At 39.3% G+C, this 20689-nt stretch overlaps 1 protein-coding gene across 1 annotated transcript in view; it reads right to left on the bottom strand.

Annotated features, from left to right (window-relative positions):
* AOAH (acyloxyacyl hydrolase) overlaps window positions 1-20689 on the bottom strand; it is a 211658-nt gene that overhangs the window by 144379 nt on the left and 46590 nt on the right. The window contains exons 3-4 of the mRNA XM_002818049.4: window positions 16586-16652; window positions 1869-1968 (exon numbers count right to left, since the gene is read on the bottom strand). Coding sequence (XP_002818095.3) covers window positions 1869-1968; window positions 16586-16652 — 167 coding nt within the window. The remainder of the gene's footprint in view (window positions 1-1868; window positions 1969-16585; window positions 16653-20689) is intronic.

Genomic DNA, 20689 nt, shown 5'->3' with positions numbered 1-20689 from the left:
TCTCCTCACAGCTGTCAGACAGGGACATTTAAGTCTGCAGAGGTTACTGCTGTCTTTTTGTTTGTCTGTGCCCTGCCCCCAGAGGTGGAGCCTACAGAGGCAGGCAGGCAGGCCTCCTTGCGCTGTGGTGGGCTCCACCCAGTTCAAGCTTCCAGGCTGCTTTGTTTACCTAAGCGAGCCTGGGCAATGGCGGGCGCCCCTCCCCCAGCCTCGCTGCCGACTTGCTGCTTGATCTCAGACTGCTGTGCTAGCAATCAGCGAGACTCCGTGGGCGTAGGACCCTCTGAGCCAGGTGCGGGCTATACTCTCCTGGGGCACCGTTTCCTAAGCCCGTCGGAAAAGCACAGTATTCGGGTGGGAGTGGCCCGATTTTCCAGGTGCCGTCTGTCACCTCTGGAAGGGGAACTCCCTGACCCCTTGCGCTTCCCGAGTGAGGCAATGCCTCGCCCCTGCTTCGGCTGGCGCACGGTGCGCTCACCCACTGACCTGCGCCCACTGTCTGGCACTCCCTAGTGAGATGAACACGGTACCTCAGATGGAAATGCAGAAATCACCCGTCTTCTGCGTCGCTCGCGCTGGGAGCTGTAGACCGGAGCTGTTCCTATTCGGCCATCTTGGCCCATGACATTATTATTTAAGGAAATCACAAAACCTGTATCACTTGCACAGAGACCTATTTCTTCCTTGCAATATCAAATAGAAAATATTATGATTTTATGATACAATAGTCACATGCTATTTGAACACATGAAAAGTTTTTTTTTTAATTAAAGTTAACTAACTCTTCTAGGTACCAGTGGAGCCTGCGGCTCCTCAGGTGGAATTAGGGGAAATTTAATTGGCACTTAGTCAGTGACAGAGGAAGCATGAAATATACACGTTCCTCAGGTAGTTGCATCTCTTACTTCCTGCTCAAGGAGACAGGCTTATGTATTTAATACTGTCCGTCAGCAAAATCACGGTCATTGGTTAGGCCACAAAGCACTAAAATGAACTTCATTTTAACATGAATAAAAAGGAAATTACAATTAAAATAGAAACCTGTTGTGTTATATCCAGAAAAACTACAATTCAAGAAAGAAGGCAAAGAATTTTTTTTCACAGGCAGCTCCTGAAAATTAATATTCTGTGGCCTAACTGGATTCAATATTATCCTCTCATCCAGAGTGTGGGGAGGGAACTGTGTCAACATTTGCAGCCTCCCCTCCGCAATCTAATTAAAAGCTACACAAAATGATATAATGCACACAGGGTCCTCTGAACAGCTATCACTGAATAATAATGTTATCAATAATGATTATTTAGCAATCATTTTTATTAACACTTTAAAAACTGTATCAGTTATTGTGCTAAGCATTTTTTACATATTAACTCACCTACTTCCCACAATAAACCACCGTGGGAGGTAGTTTATCATAACCCATTTTATGAGTAAGAGCAATAAAGCTCAGAGTAGGGTGACCAACTGCCCAGGATTTCCCAAGATGTGGGGCTTTCAGTGCTCATGGCAGGAAAGTCCTGGGCAAAGTGGCATGAGCTGGTCACTCTATGAGAGTGACTTGCTTGATTTTTAAGTGATAGGGATTTAAACCTCTGCATCTCTTTGATCAGATTTCCTACCTACTGGCAGGCCAGCTCAAAATTACAGTCCACAATGGCTGAACAGCAAAGACATTCTTTCTAGCATGGGAGTAGGGATCTAGGCCAAAATGCAGGAATATTATTTCTTGCGGGGTAATCGAAAGTGTCATCTTGCCTCTCCCTGTCCCCAAAACACTGAGCGAGTAAAAGCTAAGCCTCCTTTTCTAACATTTCCAAAGGCCTTGCATGTCCCTGGAAACAGATGTTCAGAGTGATTACACACTCACCTTGGGAAGAGGGTAGAGATGACACAATGGTTGGCCAGTGTTCTGTTTACAAAACTCCAGAGTGTGACATACCACATCAGCATTCATATCTGCGCTAAGCCTGGAGGGAAATGGGGCAAAACAAAGGCTATTCAGATCTCTCAGGCGTTAGGAAATAGAAGCTACTGCAAAGAAAGGTAAATCCCCAGAATGGATTCTAATACCCTCAACTCCTTGCAGAGCGGCCTTTGACCCCAGTCCTGGGGAGCTGCTGGATGGTAATGATTTCCTGCCATGTTGCTCTCTTCTGCATTTAAAATGAGGTCCTAAAGGCAAGGATGGGGCATGCACAGCACTGAGCTGCCAGTCAGCCTCTCACGCGAGCGCTGGGATTCTTTCCAGGCAAAGCCACACATAAAATTGGGAAAGAAAAAGTGGGCAGGGATGTAATTTGATGGAAACAATATTTTGAAGTTTGGGCCTTTGAAACATGGTGACCTTATAGTGAAAAATCATTTATGATATAGCCTTAAACACCTAACCTTATTTTCTTAGGCACAATCCAAATAATCTATTCTATTCCCTTATAAACATATTTCTTCTTTTTTTTTTTTTTTTTTTCTGTGGGAGGTCAGAGTTTTGTCAGGCCTCTGAGCCGAAGCTCGACCATTATAACCCCTGTGACCTGCACATATCTGTCTAGATGGCCTGCAGGAGCCAAGAAGTCTGGAGCAGCCAAAGAAAAACCACAAAGAAGTAAAACAGTCAGTTCCTGCCTTAACTGAGTAAAATTACAACATTTTACTATCGTGACTTGTCCCTGCCCTGTCTTAGTTGATCAATCGACTTTGTGACATTCTTCTTCTGGACAATAAGTCTTATGATCTCTCCACCATGTACCTTGCAACCCTCTCCTCTGCTAACAATAGAAAACTACCTTTTATTGTAATTTTCCATTACCTACCCAACTCCTATAAAGCAACCGCTTCCCCATCTCCCTTCGCTGACTGTCTTTTCAGTCTCAGCCCACTTGCACCCAAGTGAATAAACAGCTTTATTGCTCACACAAAGCCTGTTTGGTGGTCTTTTCACACGGACGTGCTTGACATTATTATTACTCAAATCAGTCTCCCCAATTATTCGGGAACAGAGTTTTTTGTTTGTTTTTGTTTTTTGAGACAGAGTCTTGCTCTGTCGCCCAGGCTGGAGTGTAGTGGAATGATCTCGGCTCACTGCAACCTCCGCCCCCTGGGTTCAAGTGATTCTTCTGCCTCAGCCTCCCCAGCAGCTGGGATTATAGGCACCCACCACCATGCTTGGCTAAGTTTTATATTTTTTAGTAGAGATAGGGTTTCACTGTGTTGGTCAGGCTGGTCTCGAACTCTTAACCTCAGGTGATACACCCACCTCGGCCTCCCAAAATGCTGGGATTATAGGCATGAGCCACTGCACCAGGCTGGGCATTTTTCTTATTCTTATGGAAGAAAGTACAATGTAACTGACTTGTTTGTTTCCCTGGGGATGGTATAAGGACAGTTCTTTTAAAACATTTAGTTTACATCTAGATTCGATGTAACTGATTCCATGTTCATTTTTTCTTTCCCACTCCCAAAACTCTTCTTACCAAGAAAAATGAGTATAATTTTTCGAATGACGTGAACAAGTATAAACTCTTATTACATTTTGAAGCAAATGTATAAACTCTTCTATAAGTATAAGCTATACTTATATACTTCTATAAATATAAACTCTTATTACATTTTGAAGCAAATTATTGATTCAAATCACAAGTCAAACCAAGACAACAAAAACAAAAAAATCCAGCAACACAGGTTGGTAATACCCAGAGACCAACCTTTGTATTCTGCAGAGGGACAGTGATGGAGTCTAGAAGATACTTTCTTTGGGTTTCTTCCCAGCTCACATGACAACTTCACTGTCTTCCTTTGCCCATTAGCGCGGGCTTCTGGTAACTGTGTTTATATGCCATAGCTCCCAGCCAGTTGATTAGATCTCATTAAACTACTGTTTCAAGAAGGACCAATCTGATTCTTTCAAACATTTGGAATTGGTATTAAAAATGTTCAGCTTCACCCTGGGCTACTCTCAGAAAAAGAGAAGCTAGAGTGAGCTGGGATGGTGCTGTCATAATTTCCTGCCATGTGGACTGAGTATCTGGAAAGCCAGTCTGCAGGATGGGTTCTGACGGCAGAACCCAGAGGGTGTGCAGTGAGGAAGCTGGAGGAGAGCACACTCCCTGGGTTCCTTTGGTTTACTGTTCTATTTTCAGTCTCTTTCAGAGGCCTAGGTATTTTCCTGCCCTTTAGTCCCCTGATCTGTGTGCCCTAGGTTCTTATAATAAATCCACTCCAACCTCTCCCCACCCAACTATTATAACAACTACCTCTACAATCACTGCAATGACTAACACCTCTCTTCTCTCCCTGGGCCTCCTCAGCCTCCTCCTCTTTCCCTTTTATCTTGTGATTGAAAGCAGTAACAGCTCACACATGGGCCAACCCTTGAGCGCCCCTGGGTTAGAATTGGAGTGCATGGCCCCTTTTAATCCCTGGCCTGAATGTGAGTCACTGAATTGGCTTGCTCCCTTCACTCTCCTCTCTGCTTTCTTTCCCTGATGCCCATTTCACAGACTCAATTGGGTTTGGTCTGCTCCACCAAAGGAATTTTACACCTGGGCATGCAGAATAACAAATGGAATTTAGAATGATAAAAAGCAAAGAAAACAAAACAGAAAAACACTCTTGATTTTCACTTTGTGAGTAAGCAGCAGTTGTAATGGTTGCTAAATAACAAAATATCCTTAAAAATCTCTAAAAATATTATCTTGGGACCACTACACCTCCAAACACTGGGAGGAGCCTTGAGCATTTATTTCTACTGTGCACCTTCTGGTAGAAAGAACTACCCTATGTTAATGAAAATGTATCTTAATGAAGCCCGTCACAGAAAGGGGGGCCACCTTGGAAATCTCCAAATATTTTGAGGATAACCAATATGTGAAAACAGGCTGGAACCATGGCCACCCAAATTTCATTCCAGCTGAATGCAGCTAACGGTGTGGCTGGCAAGATGTTTATCACCCTTTTGTGAGCACCTGAGTTAAGAAGGAAATGCAGAGTTCATCATGAAAGTCACCTGCTTAGCCCCAGGTCCCTTCAAGGGAAGTCAGGGGGTAAGACTGCAACTAAAAGTATCAAAGATGCCATCCCTTTTAAGCAGTGAAGCAGGCTGCTTGTTGCAGATAAAGTCCATTACCAAACTAATGTCTACCAGGGGTCAGGAAATCGAGAGGGTGGCTGTTTTCACACATCTGTTCTCAACTTAATTGTTCATTTCTTTAGCTGATGACTGCTGTCTTTATGGGGGTCTGGTAGTTAGTGGACTCGAGAGTGATAAATAGGGCTCTGGTTAATCTTCGTTTTTAACCTAAGGCCAGTATCCCATCTGTGGCAATCCAGGACGAGCAGAGCCAACTCATCATGTGATATACAAGACCCATTCTCTTTTTCCTCCCTAATAGGGCACAACTTCAAGTAAGGGAACTTGAATGTGAGAGTGGAGATGTGGACCACTCAGAGAGTGAGGCTGGCCATCTCTGAGCTGGAGAGTAGAAGAGGGGAACTGGACATGTGGTGTCCCTCTAGGTCCTCTAAGATGATTTATCATCAAAAAGATATAAAGTGACAAGTAGTCCTTTGGATAAAAAGAGAAAATGCTGAACCCCATAAATCCACACAAATTTAAAACCACTAGAATGTGCAAGATGCATAAGAAGTGGCAGTATGGCATGTGTACTCTTGCTCAGCCTTGGGACAGAAGGCCTAGACTACGCCTCATTTGCTGAATCTTTAAGCAGTCTGCAAACTCATAGGAACCATTCCCACCTTTTCTCTTTCCTAGAGCAGCAAATAAAGCCAAGAGAGTCACATTTTTCATTTTTAAAAAGATTTTTTCTTTTGAGCAGTTTTAGGTTTACAGTGAAATTGAGAGGAAAATACAGAGATGTCCCATTGACCTCCTGCCCCCACACATGCATAGGCTCCCCTATTATCATTATCTACCACCAGTAATTTCTTAAAATTGATAAACCCGCATTGACACACTATCATCGTCCAAAGTGTTTAGTTCACCTTAAGGTTCACTCTTGGTGTTGTATACTCTATGGGTTTGGACAAATGCATAATGACTTGTATTCACCATTATAGTATCGTACAGATTAGATTACCACTGCCCTAAAAATGCTCTGTGTTATGCCTATTTGTCTCTCTCTCCATCCTAACCCCTGGTAACCGCGGATATCTTTGTAGTCTCCATAGTTTTCCCTTTTCCAGAATGTCATATAGTTGGAATCATACTGTATGTAGCCTTTTCAGATTGTTTTTTCTCACTTAGTAATACGCATTTAAGTTTACTCCATGTCTTTTTATGACTTGAGAGCTCATTTCCTTTTATTGCTGAACAATATTTCATTATGTGGTTGTACCACAATTTGCTTATATGATTGGACATTGTGGCTGCTTCCAGTCTTTGATGATTATGAATAATGCTACTATTCTTGTGCAAGTTTTTGTGTGGACATAAGTTTTCAATTCAATTGGGTAAATACCTGGTGGTATGAATCCTGGCTTGTATGGTGAGATTATATTTTGTTTCATAAGAAACTATAAATTTTTTTTCAGTTTTTTTTAAATTTTAGCCATTCCATGAACAGTGGTATCTCATTGTTTTAATTTGCAGTCCTCTAAAAACATATAATGTTGAGCTTCTTTTCATAAGTTTATTTGTTATCTGTATACTTTTTAAGTGAGGTGTCATTTAAGATCTTTAGTTTTAGGTTCATTTTTTTTAAACTGGGTTGTTTGTTGTTGAGTTTTAAGAGTTTTTTTATGTGTCTATTTTGGATAACAGATCTTTATTAAACATATACTTTGCAAATAGTTTCTCTGAGTCTATTTATTTGCACTATGTAAAAAGTTATCACAAAACCCAAGGTCAATTAGATTTTCTCCTACACTTTTAGGAGTTTTGTAGTTTTGTTTTTTAAATTTATGTCTGTGATCCATTTTGAGTTCATTTTTGTGAAGGATGTAAGGTCTGTGTCTGGATTCATTTTTTTGCATGTAGATGTCCATTTGTTCCAACACCATCTGTTGAAATGACTATCTTTTTTAAAATCATATTACCTTTGCTCCTTTGTCAAAGGTCACTTTACTGTATTTATGTGGGTCTATTTCTGGGCTCTATTCTGTTCCATTAATTATTTTTCTGTTCTTTCACCAATACCCCGCTGTCTTGATTACTGTAGCTTTGTAGTAAGCCTGAGTTCAAGTAGTATCAGTCCTCTAACTTTGTTCTTCTTCAATATTGTGTTGACCATTCTTGATCTTTTGCCTCTCCATATAAACTTTAGAATCAATGTGTCAATATCTACAAAATAATTTGCTGGGATTCAGATTGATATTGCATTGAATCTACATGTGTTAGGCTGTTTTGCATTGCCATAAACAAATACTTGAGGCTGGGCAATTTATAAAGAAAAGAGGTTTACTTGGCTCACTGTTCTGCAGGCTGTACAAGCATGGCTCCAGCATCTCATTTGAGTGAGGCCTCAGGAAACTTTCAATCATGGTGGAAGGAAAAGGGTGAGTGGGAAGTATCACATGAAGAATGAAGAGAGCAGGAGTGAGAGAGTGAGGGGGAAAGTACCACACTCCTCTTTTAAACAAACAAATCTCATGTGAACTCAGAGCACGAACTCGCTCATTACCAAGGGGATGACACTAAACCCTTCATGAGGAATCTGCCCCCATTATCTAATACCTCCTACTAGGCCCTACCTCCAACATGAGAAGTCACATTTCAACATGAGATATGGAGGGGACAAACATCCAAACAATATCACTACAGATCAAATTGGGAAGAAGTGACATCTTGACAATATTGATTCCCTCTATTCATGAACATGGAGTATCTTTTCATTTATCTAGTTTTTAAATTTATTTCAATAAAGTGTTGTACTTTTCCTCATATAGATCTGGCACATATTTTGTTAAATTTACACATAAGTATTTTATTTCTAGAGGTGATAATGTAAATGGTATCATGTGTTTGATTTCAAATTCCACTTGTTCATTGTTGATATATAGGAAAGTGGTTCACTTTGTATATTAACTTTGTGTCCTGCAACCTTGATATAATTGCTTATTAGTTCTAGAATTTTTTTTTTTTTGCCAATTCTTTTGGATTTTCCACATAGACAGTCATGTCACCTGAGAACAAAGTTAGTTTTATTTCTTTCTTCTCAATCAGTAGACTTTTTATTTCCTCTCCCTCTTATTGCATTAGCTAGGACTTTCAGTACAATGTTGAAAAGAGTGGTGAGAGAAGCATCCTTGCCTTGTTCCTCATCTTAGTGGGAAAGCTTCTAGTTCTCAGCATGAAGTATGATGTTCATTGTAGTCTTTTTGTAGATATTCTTTATCCAGTTGAGAAAGTTTTTCTCTAGTTATTTCTAGTTTACTGAGAGTTTTTTTTTAATCAAAAATGAGTATTGGAGTTCGTTAAATGCTTTTTCTGTGTCTATTAATATAATCATGAGATTTTTCTTTTTGAGCCTGTTGATATGATGGATTACAATATTTGATTTTTGAATGTTGAACCAGTCTTGTATATTTAGGATGCACCTCACTAGTTGTAGCGTATAATTCTTTTTATACATTTTTTATTTGATTTGCTAACATTTTGCTGAGGATTTTCTAATCTATATTCGTGAGAGATATTGGTCTGTAGTTTTCTTTTCTTGTAATGTCTTTGTCTGGTTTTGGTATTAGGATGATGCTGACCTCATAGAATGAGTTAGGAAGTATTCTCTTAGCTTCTATCTTCTGAAATAGATTATAGAGACTTGGTATACTTTCTTCCCCAAATATTTGGTAGAATCTACCAGTGAATCTATCAGGGCTTCGTGTTTTTTGTTTTGGAAGATTATTAAATATTGATCCAATTTCTTTAATAGATATAGGCCTATTCAGATTGTCTATTTCTTCTTGTGTGTTTTGGCAGTTTGTGTCTTTCAAGGAATTGGCCCATTTCCTCTAGATTATCAAATTTGTGGGCATAGAATTATTTATAATATTTCTTGATTATCTTTTTAATATCTGTGGGATTTGTAGTGATGTCCTCTCTTTCAGTTCTGATATCAGTAGTTTGTGTTATCCCTCTTTTCCTTAGTTAGCCTAGCTAGAGGCTTATCAATTTTACTGATATTTTCAAAAAACCTAGCTTTTGGTTTAATTTTCTATTAATTTTCTATTTCTATATTAAATTTCTATTGATTTCTATGTTCAGTTTCCTTGTTTTCTGCTCAAATTTTTATTATTTATCTTGTGTTTACTTTGGATTTACTTTGCTCTTCATTTTCTAGTTTCTTAAGGTAGAAGCTTAGATGACTCATTTTAGGTTTTTATGTTTTTCTAATATAGTCATTCAATGCTACAAATTTCTCTCTAAGCACTGCTTTCACTTCATCACACGAATTTTGATAAGTTTTATTTTCAACTTTATTTAGTTCAAAATACCTTAAAATTTCTTTTGAGATTTCTTCTTAGGTTCATATGTTATTTAGAAGTGTTTAATCTCCATGTATTTTGTGATTTCTAGTTCTCTTTCTTTTATTGATTTCTAGTTTAATACCAATGTTGTCTGACAGCAGACATTATATAATTTCTATTCTTTTAAATTAAAATGTGTTTTATGTCTCAGAATGTAATGTATCTTGGTGAATGTTTCATGTGAACTTGAGAAGAATGTGTATTCTGCTGTTGTTGGATAAAACAGTCCTTAAATGTCAATTATATCTGGTTGATTGATAGTGTTGTTGAGTTCAACTACAGTAGTCCCCCCTTATCTGAAGTTTTGATCTCCATGGTTTCAGTTATTTGTGGTCAACTGTAGTCCAAAAGTATTAAATGAAAAACTGCAGAAAGAAACAACTCATAAATTATAAATTGCATGCTGTTTTAAGTAGTGTGATGAAATCTTGCACCATCCCACTCCATCTCACCTGGGATGTGAATTGTTCCTTTGTTCAGCATGCCCATGCTGTATACACTACCTACTTGTTAGTCACTCAGTAGCCTTCTCAGTTATCAGACTGATTGTCACCATCTCACAGTGCTTATGTTCAAGTAACCCTTATTTTACTTGATAACAGCCCGAAGGCACAAGGGTACTGTGCCTAATTTATAAATTAAACTTTGTCATAGATATGGGTGTATAGGAAAAAACATAGTATCTATAGGATTTGATAACTTTTATCCATGGTTTCAGGCATCCACTGGTGGTCTTGGAACATATTTCTCACAGATAAAGGAAGATTACTATATGTCTTTACTGATTTTCTGTTGGCTGGATCTGTCCATTTCTGATAGAGGGATGTTGAAGTTTCCAACTACAGTAATGGATTCATCTCTTTATCCTTGCAGTTCTATCAGTTTTTGCCTCACATATTTTGAGGCTCTGTTTTTAGGTGCATACCTATTAAGAATTTTTGTCTTATTGGAGAACTGACCCCTTTATCATTATGTAACTTTTATCCCTTTATCCCTGATAACTTCCCTTGTTTTGAAGTATGTTCTGTTTCAAATTAATTTGGCTACTCTTTCTTTTGATTAATGCTAGCATGCTATAGCTTTCTCTATCTCCTTTTAGTCTATATTTATCTTTATATTTAAAGTGAGTTTCTTGTTAGACAGCATATAATTGAGCCTAATTTTCTGATCCACTCTGACAATTTCTGTTTCTTAGTTGGTGCATTTAAACCATTGACAGTCAAAATGATTATCGATATAGTTAATAGCTGCCATATTTGTTACTGTTTTTTATTTGTTACCCTTGTTCTTTGTTTTCATTTTTGTTTTCTACTCTTTTTCATTTCTCCCCTGCTCCCTCACTCCTACCATCAGAAATATGAGAGTTCTTTGTGTGTGTGTGTGTCTCTAATAACTACTGTGAGAAATTAGTTGAACTCCTGGAGGTAAAACTCACAAAAGAGTGAGTGGGCACACCCCTATGACTTGGTTCCACTGGAATTTTTAACACAGTCTTGTCTACATCTAGCTCCAGCAATTTGTCTATTATAGTACAGATTATCTTTCTTTAATACTGGCTCCTGTGGCAATTTTTGCTCTGGAAAGTTGTGATTCTCTGTATCCACCTGTTTCTCCTCAGTTTCGGAGGCAGCAGCTTGCCCAATAATCTTACTTCTTTTGTTGTTTGTTTGTTTTTTTGGAGACAAAGTCTCCCTCTGTCACCCGGGCTGTAGTGCAATGGCGCTATCTCAGCTCACTGCAACATTTGCCTCCTGGCTTCAAGCGATTCTAATGCCTCACGTTCTAGAGTAGCTGGGATGAGAGAGGTGCACCACCACCCCTGGCTAATTTTTGTATTTCTAATAGAGATGGGGTTTCACTATGTTGGCCAAAGTGGTCTTAAACTCCTGGACTCAAGTGATCCACCCGCCTTGGCCTCCCAAAGTGTTGGGATTACAGGCGTGAGCCACCACACCCAGCCCTGATCTTACTTCTCTTAAGGATCTATGAAGTATTGTTGGTTTTTCAGTTTGTTCAGCTTTTTAACCTCTGTTAGAACAGAGTGGTGACTTTCAAACTTCATAATGTTGAACCTATCACATTTTCATTTACTTCCTTTTACTACCTTTACAGCTATAGAAGTGTATAGAGTGCTGAATGCAGGAAGGGGAGGGCTTCAACACTTTGGCATAGCCAGCTAATGGACTGCTTGAATTAGAATCATGGTAGAATTACAGTCGATGATGACGACCATCATTATCATCATAAATCTAAAGAGGAGCAAGGATGACCAGACGGCAGAGCAACAGAGCCTGTGGCAGGGTTAGGGGAATAGAGCCTTTTTCACTTGAAAGTGCTCATATTTAGACCTGTGACATTACTTTCAAAGGAGTTTTATATATAAATTGTAGTCACAGAGATCCCCCAACAGAACTGAAAGATCTTCTTCACATAACTTAATACTTTTGTCTTGTTTCGAGGTCACATCCTTTATAGTGTACTATGAATTTAATTATTTCTATAAATCTTGTAATTATCTTGTGAATAACAGAATTATATTCCCTCCCACTCTTTTTTTTTTTTTTTTTTTAAATGGAGTCTCTCTCTGTTGCCCAGGCTGGAGTGCAGTGGCATGATTTCGGCTCATTGCAACCTCCACCTCCTGGGTTCAAGCGATTCTTCTGCCTCAGCCTCCCGAGTAGCTGAGATTACAGGCACCCACCACCATGCCTGGCTAATTTTTATAGTTTTAGTAAAGACGGGGTTTCACCGTGTTGGTTAGGTTAGTCTCAAACTCCTGACCTCAAGTGATCCACCTGCCTCAGCCTCCCAAAATGCTGGGATTACAGGCATGAGTCACAGAGTGCAGTGGCTCTGCCCTGTATTTTTAATGCCTCTCCCAAAGCCATTAATTACATCTAAGGTATACCATAATTGTTATCAATTCTGTTTTGCATTTTTTTCTTGAAACTGTTAGTAGTTTATGCCTGTCCTGATCTCAGAGAGCTCCTGGGCTTAGGACATAAGAATTTGTGATTTAGAGAGAAGCATAAATAGATACCAGAAAGCAACACAGACAGACAGAGACCAGAGTCAGGCTTGCTACAGGAATGGAGAGAGCAATGGTGGTCTGGGCCACACAGAGGGGACCCAGCTGTGGTCACTGGCTGGGATTGAGCTGCCCCCTGAAGTAGCTCCTCCCTGCATGACTCAGGTTTTTGGGGGAACCCCTGAGTTCTCAGGTATCCTTTTTTTTTTTTTTAACATCTTGTGGCTCTGCCTGTGGGAAGGAAATGTAATTGCTGCATAATTAGTCCATGAATTATTGAGAACTGAGTGGTGTGAAATAATGAGGAAGGATGCCCTTTGGGCTAGAAAATACCTTTAATATTGGAAGACTGATATTCAAGTAAAACTAAATCATGAGGTTGTCATTTTCAGGGTCTCCATCAATCTCGAGCTGTGTCTGATAGCTTAAAACAACCTGTATGAAGAACATGCCCAATAAGGAAACATTTCTGTCAGCTCACAACTAATACACATAGTGGGAAATTGTGGACAAACAAAACACATGGTGGACAGAACCACGAAGGTGGGATCAGACATCTGTTGTTTATTCATTTATTACATCTGTGGTTCTTCAAAAGTGGCCCACCTCATGCTAGCGAGAATTAGTTTCTTTATTAGAAAGAAAAATGTGATTCAGGCTGGAGTGCAGTGGCGTCATCTCAGCTCACTGCAACCTCTGTCTCCAGGGTTCAAGCAATTCCCCTGCCTCAAGCTCCCGAGTAGCTGGGACTACAGGCGCTCGCCACCACACTCGGCTAATTTTTTTGTATTTTAGTAGAGACAGGGTTTCACCATGTTGGCCAGGATGGTCTCGATCTCCTGACCTCATGATCCGCCCACCTTGGCCTCCCAAAGTGCTGAAATTACAGGCGTGAGCCACCGCGCCCGGCCTGCTGGTCCCATTCTTTCTCTGTACCTATGCCCGCTTGTCTCTTGTACAGTTCACATGCTGTACAGTTTGCATCTGCAGTGATGAGTACTGTGTCTGTCCTTTCTCTGATCCTTGTGCTTCACTGATTCTCACACTCACCACTCTATAGCCAGCTACAGAAGAGCAAGTTGTGTCTGAATTACCCCAGGCCACTTCTCGGTAACTCCCTGCACACTGCTCTTGGGAGCTGCTCTCTGGCACCCCCTTTTGGACACTTGCGCCCCCTTTGAGTTCCGGGACTTTTCAGCTTGCTGATCTGGTTCCCTGATCTAGGCTCCTACTAGGTGTATAAATAGATTCATCAAATAGACAAAAAGGGTTTCTTTTTTTTTTTTCCTGTCTTCATACTTTTAAAAAACTTTCTTCACAGCTATCTAGTCATGGCTCATCTGTAATCATACTTTTTCAAAAAAAATTTATTAATTCAACAAACACTTATTGAAGACTTTCTATGCTTAAGTATTGCACCTGGGCGTGGAGATACAAAGCTCTCTCCTTTTCCCCCAGCTCTTCCTACCTCTTTTTCGTACTTTCTTTTTTACTTTCATAAACATATAGTCAGTATTTTGCTAAGTACCTGCAGATAGATGCAAAGATGAATAAAATGTAGTCCTAGCCCTCAAAAGGTTTTCCATCTAGATAGCAACTTAGAAAATTAATGGATAATTCAGTTACAAACAGCTGTGGTAAATGCCATGCTACGGGCTTGCACAGGGTATTAGGAAAATGTGTGCATGCTCACGAATGTACATGTCTGTATGAGTGTGCATGTGCTCATGTGCATGTGTATGTATGTGTGTGTGCGTGTGTGCATGTCTGTGTGTGTGCACGTGTTTGTGTGTGTGTGTGTGCCTGTTTGCCTGTGTGTGTGGGAGTGGGTTCATAAGATTTGTTTGGGGTAGAGGTAGGGGATAGAGGTTTTGGATGTGCCAAGCTGAGTGAACATCTCGTACAGAGATCCTGAGGCAGAAACCTCCTGGTGTGTGGGGAGACTACAAGTGGTTTGGAGTGTAGTGTGCTATGGAGTGGCAAGGGGTGAGTCTGGAAATTCCCTCAGAAACCAGTTCCTGATGAGCCTTGTGTATGGGGCTAGGAGTCCTGCAGAGGATGTGAAGACTTCGTATAATTTTACGTTAAGGGAGTACCATAGTTGAGTTTGCGTTAAAACATACTAGTCTAGCTATAATGTAGATTATGAAATGGGCAGGGCAATGGGCAAGTTTGTAGGCCTGGAGTCCTGTTGGGAGGCAGTGGCAATAATAGTGGCAATAGCTAAGAATAAAGGATCCCTGCCTTCCAAACACAGCCCAGGGGTTATGAAAAATTGTTTGCTATAACAGAGCAAGATCGCTATTAGGAGAAGCAAGTGCACAGTATGACAGATTACTGATGACCTCCCTGCCTGTATGATTTTAAGTTCCTTCTGTCTTTAAAACGTTGTGACTCTAGGCTACCCTGTTGTAGAGGGGGATGCTGTGTTGTGAACATCTCTGCTGTAAGGCTAATGGCCCCTTGAAGAGGAATCATGTAAGAATGTTCCTAGGAACCAACCCAAATGCCCATCAATGATAGACTGCATAAAGAAAATATGGCACATATACATCATGGAATACTATGCAGCCATAAAAATGATGAGTGCTCGTCCTTTGCAGGGACATGGATGAAGCTAGAAACCATCATTCTCAGCAAACTATCACAAGATCAGAAAATCAAACACCACATGTTCTCACTCATAAGTGGGAGTTGAACAATGCAAACACATGGACACAGGGAGGGGAACATCACACACCAGGTCCTGTCAGAGGGTGGGGGAAAGGGGAGGGAGAGCATTAGGACAAATATCTAATGAATGTGGGGCTTAAAACCCAGATGACAGGTTGATAGGTACAGCAAACTACCATGGCACATGTATACCTATGTAACAAAACTACATGTTCAGCACATGTATCCCAGAACTTAAAGTTAAAAAAAAATAGAATGTTCCTAGGAGCACTGTTCACAAGAGTTAAAACCAGAAAGCAATTAAACATATAATTTATGTATAATAAATTATAAAATGTTTATAATAACACATATATGATGATGAATGATTTATATTTGTATATTTTATACATAATAAAACTATAGAAAAACCTCCATAATTTTTTTTTATAGAAGGCAGAAGAAGGATGAACATGGAATTTAGGATGATGCTCACTTGGGTGGGAAAAGCCTAAGAATAAAGGGGAGGGACCATAGGGGCAGAGAAAGTTATTGTCAAGGTCCTAGACTTTGTTTTGGGTGGTGGGTTCGGGAGCTTATTTCAGTATTCAAAGTAACTAAATAAGAATATAATAAGTGTAAGACAGCCGTGTATGGATCATTGATGAGAGAGTGCCATGAACTGAGAAACAGGGCTTATTTGAATCAGTGCCCTGAGCTCAAAAAAAGAAAAACAGTAGCCGGGCATGGTGGCTTATGCCTGTAATCCCAGCACTTTGAGAGGCCAAGGTGGGCAGATCATGAGGTCAAGAGTTTGAGACTGTCCTAGCCAACATGGCAAAACCCCATCTCTACTAAGAATACAAAAATTAGCCGGTGTGGTGGCGCATGCCCGTAATCCCAGCCTCTTAGGCTAAGGCAGGAGAATTGCTTGAACCTGGGGGGCGGAGGTTGCAGTGAGCCGAGATCACACCACTGCACTCCAGCCTGGGCTACAGAGCAAGACCGTGTCTCAGGAAAAAAAAAAAAAAAAAAGGAAAAAAAGAAAAACAGTAAAAGAAAAAGCAGACTGTGATAATGCGAGGAGCAAGGGCTGGGAGTAGGGAGGCGGAGAGAAGCCAGGAAACCGGCTAAGTGGGGAGAGAAGATGTGGCCTGGGAATCCAGGGAGGCAGAGAGGGCTCGGAAGAAAGATTCAATCACCCAAGTACAGGTTGCCACACTGTAATTCAAGGGGAGCCTTTGTGTAGAGTGACGAAGGATCCAAATCAGGTTCCAATTTTCCACTATTACTAAGAGCTGGAATAACACCTCGAGCCCTGTCCAGAAAGTGCATCATGCTGAACACAGAGCCTCCCACCTCCCAGTTTTCTTGTTCCTCCCATGTCCCAGCAATGGAATCAGAGTTATGTGTCATGGCATACTCACAGTTTTATGATGTCTGATCCAAACTTGTCAATGACTAAATAGCAGGTGGTTTTCAAGAATAGTTTTTCTAAAAAATATAAAGAGGGAAATTGAATATATTTTTATTGGGACAAATTTAACACACCTTAATAATGATTATCTTTGCTAGGAACTGAAGCTGAGTGATTAATTTATGATTAATTTGATTTAATTTTAAGGATTTGAAGGAAATGTTACAGCTAATGCATGCATTAAATATCACTTCTATCTCAGGTTTATGTGAATGCCACCTAACCGTCCAGGTTAAAGATAACAAATTTATTCTAAAAATACAGTTTAATGTTGGGTTTTCCTTTTCTTTCTTTCTTTCTTTTTTTTCTACAGGGAATACCTGAATGTTGGCTATGACCTCATTTGTTGAAGTTGAAAGAAATGAGACTTGCATTAAAGTCAATAATCTGAAACGTAGCTCTGTTAGAAATGGTCTTTTCTGGTGTTTATTTAAAGGAAAATACTTCACTTGGGGTCCTTAGTTTTTGCTGTTGTTATCCCAGAGATAAAAGGAGATGACAGTTACAGGTGATCCTGCACTGCCACCTTCATCATGGGACGTAGATACACTCCACACAAATACTCCTACTAACAACACAATCTCCCCCGACCTCCTATGAGAGCACATGAATGTTTTGTGGGTTCCTCTAGCCACACAATGAAACTTGTTAGCTCTTTGGTCCTGTTTCTCCAGTTTGTGAGTCTATTGTGGAGCCCTGGTAATTCAACTCAGGATCTTAGCAGCGTTAGGGACAGATCAGCTGTCCTGGAAAGAGCTAGAAAACCCTGATTGAGGAGAATCTATCTTGTCATGATGCGTCTCACATAGGGGGACCCAGGCCTTGCTGGATGATGGAGTGGTGAAACAAGATAAATATGGGAACGCTCCCTGGTACTTCAATTTTGATTAATGTTAAATAATGTGAAATATTATTTTTGTATTAAAATAGATATATTCTATGACTTTTTAGACAAAAAAGTAAGAGACTTTAAATACACAGTGCTCGGCTGGGTGCAGTGGCTCACGCCTGCAATCCCAGCACTTTGGGAGGGCAAGGCGGGTGGATCGCCTGAGGTCAGGAGTTTGAGACCAGCCTGGCCAACATAGTGAAACCCTGTCTCTCCTAAAAATACAAAAAATTAGCTGGGTGTAGTGGCAGGTGCTTGTAATCCCAGTTACTAGGGAGGCTGAGGCAGGAGAATCGCTTGAACCTGGGAGGCAGAGGTTGCAGTGAGCCGAGATCGCGCCATTGCACTCCAGCCTGGGCAACAAGAGTGAAACTGCATCTCAAATAAATAAATAAATAAATTGTGCTCTTGAAGTAGGCAATTAAAACTGTGTCCTCACATTATGAATGACCTTAAATAAATAAAAAGGATTATAATGGAATGCTATGAACAGGTGCATGGCAATAAATTAGGTAACTTAGATAAAATAAAAAATTCTTAGAAAGACACATAATGCCCAAATGGACTCAAGAATAGACAATTTTAAGAAACATATAACAAGTAAAGAGATTGAATTAGTAATTAAAAACTTCCCACAAAGGAAAGCCTAAGACCAGCTAGCTTCACCAGATAGGATTCACTGGCGAATCTACCAAAAAGTTAAAGAATTAATAACAATTTATTAAGAACTCTTCCAAAAAATGGAAGCAGAGTGAGCATTTCTTAACTTATTTATGAGGTTAATATTACCCTGATACTAAAACCAGAAACCTTCCTCCGAAAGAATGTAGACCTGAATCTCTCATGAATATAACCACAAAGATCCTCAACAAAATACTAGCAAATGAGATCCAGCAATACAGAAATTATACACCATGATCAGATGGGATTTATCCCAGGAATGCAAAATTGGGTTAACATCTGAAAATCAGTTAATGTATTACTCCCATATCAACAACATTAAAAAAACCATATGATTATCCAATATAGGCAGAAGATATTTGACAAAATATAACACTGCTTCATGATTTTATTAGGAATAAAAGGGAACGTCCTCAACATAATAAAGGTTATCTACAAAAAACCTGACAACTTACATGATATTTAGTGGTGAAAAATTAAATACTGTCCCCTCAGTATCAGGAAAATATAAGAATATCTGCAGTCACTACTTTTATTCAATGTTATAAGTTCTAGCCAGGAGAATTAGGCAAGAAAAAGAAATAAAAAGCATTCAGACTGGAAAGTAAAGATGTAAGACTATCTTGTGGCTGATATGATCCTCCATGTAGAAAACCCTAAGGAATCTGTTAAAAACTATAAGAACTAATAAATAAGTTCACTAAGGTTGCAGGATACAAGATCAATATGCAAAACCAATTGTATTTCTATGTAGCAGAAGTGAGCAAATAAAAACTGAAATTAAGGAAAACAATTCCATTTACAGTAGCATCAAAAAGAACTAAATTCTTAGGAACAAACTTAACCAAAAAAAGTGCAAAATATATACTCTGAAAACTACATTGTTAAAACAAGTTAAAGGAGACCTAAATAAATGGAAAGACATTCCATATTCACGAATTGGCAGACTTAATACTGTTAAGAGGGCAATTCTTCCCAAACTGATCCACAGATTCAGTGCAATCTCTACCAAAATCCTAGCTAACTTCTTTGCAGAAACTGAGCAGCAGATCCTAACATTCATACGAAAAGTCAAGCGACTCAGAACACCAAAACAATATTGAAAGGGAAGAACAAAGTTGGAGGACTGACATTTCCCAATTTCAAAGCTAGACAGCTACTGTAATCAAGATAGCATGGTATTAACATAAAGACAGACATATGGATCAATGAAATAGAATCAATAGTTCAGGAAAAAACCCTAACATTTAGTCAAATGATTTTAAGCAAAAGTGCAAAGACCATTTCATTGGAGGAATTTAACAAATGGTGCTGGGACAACTGGATAGTCACAGGCAAAAGAATGAATTTGGACACTTACTTCATACCATATACAAAAATTAACTCAAAATGGGTCAAAGACCTAAATGTAATAGTGAAAACCGTAAAATTCCTACAAGAAAACATTGGCATAAATCTTAGTGACTTTGGGTTAGGCAATGTTTTCTTAGATATGACACCAAAAGCACAAGCAAAAGAAGAAAAAAAAACTGACAAACTTGACTTCATTAAAATAACAATAAGTTTTGTGCTTCATAGAACACCAACAGAAAGTAAAAAGACATCCCACAGAATGGGAGAAAATTTTTGCCAATCATATATCAAATGACCTATCACAGTGCTAGAATATATAAAGGACAATTACAACTCAATAATAAAAAGACAAATAGTCCAATTAAAATATGTACAAAGGATCTGAATAAACAGTTTTCCAAAGAAGATATACCAATGTCCAAAAGTCACATGAAAAGATACTCAACATCATTAGCTACCAAGGAAATGCAATTCAAAGCCAAAATGAGATACAACTTCATATCCACTATAATGTGTTATAATAAAAGAGAGAATAATATGTGTTGGTGAGGATGTGGAGAAATCAAAACTTGTACAATGCTGATGGCAATGTAAACTGGTGCAGCCAGTTTGTAACCAGCCTACCAGTTCCTCAGACTGTTTAACACAGAGTTACTATGTGATCCAGCAATTCTACTATATATATATAAACATATGTCCACACAGAAAAGTGTACACAAATATTTATAGCAGCATTTTGCATAATAGCCAAGAAATGTAAACTGCTCAAATACCCATCAGCTAATAGATCAACAAACGTGGTATACCCATACAATGCAGTATTATTCAGCCATAAAAAGTAATAAAGTTATAATACATGCTACAACATAGTGAATCTCTAAAACAGTACGGTAAGAGAAAGAAATCAGTCACACAAGACCAGACATTGTACGATTCCATTTATATGAAATGCCCAAAACAGGCAAAGTCATAGACACAGAAAGTAGATTAGTGGTTGCTTAGGGCTGGAAAGAGTGGGTGTTTGGGGGGGGGATGCTAAAAGGCATGTAGTTTCTTTCCGGTGTAATGAAAATGTTCTAAAATTGATTGTGGTGACTGATGAACACGCAACTCTATGACTGTCCTGAAAGT

This window comes from Pongo abelii, chromosome 6 (genome assembly GCF_028885655.2).
Source record: "Pongo abelii isolate AG06213 chromosome 6, NHGRI_mPonAbe1-v2.0_pri, whole genome shotgun sequence".
Classification (NCBI taxonomy): Eukaryota; Metazoa; Chordata; class Mammalia; order Primates; family Hominidae; genus Pongo; species Pongo abelii.
The sequence above is the reverse complement of the archived record's forward strand: the minus strand, read 5'-3'. Positions and strand labels throughout refer to the sequence as shown.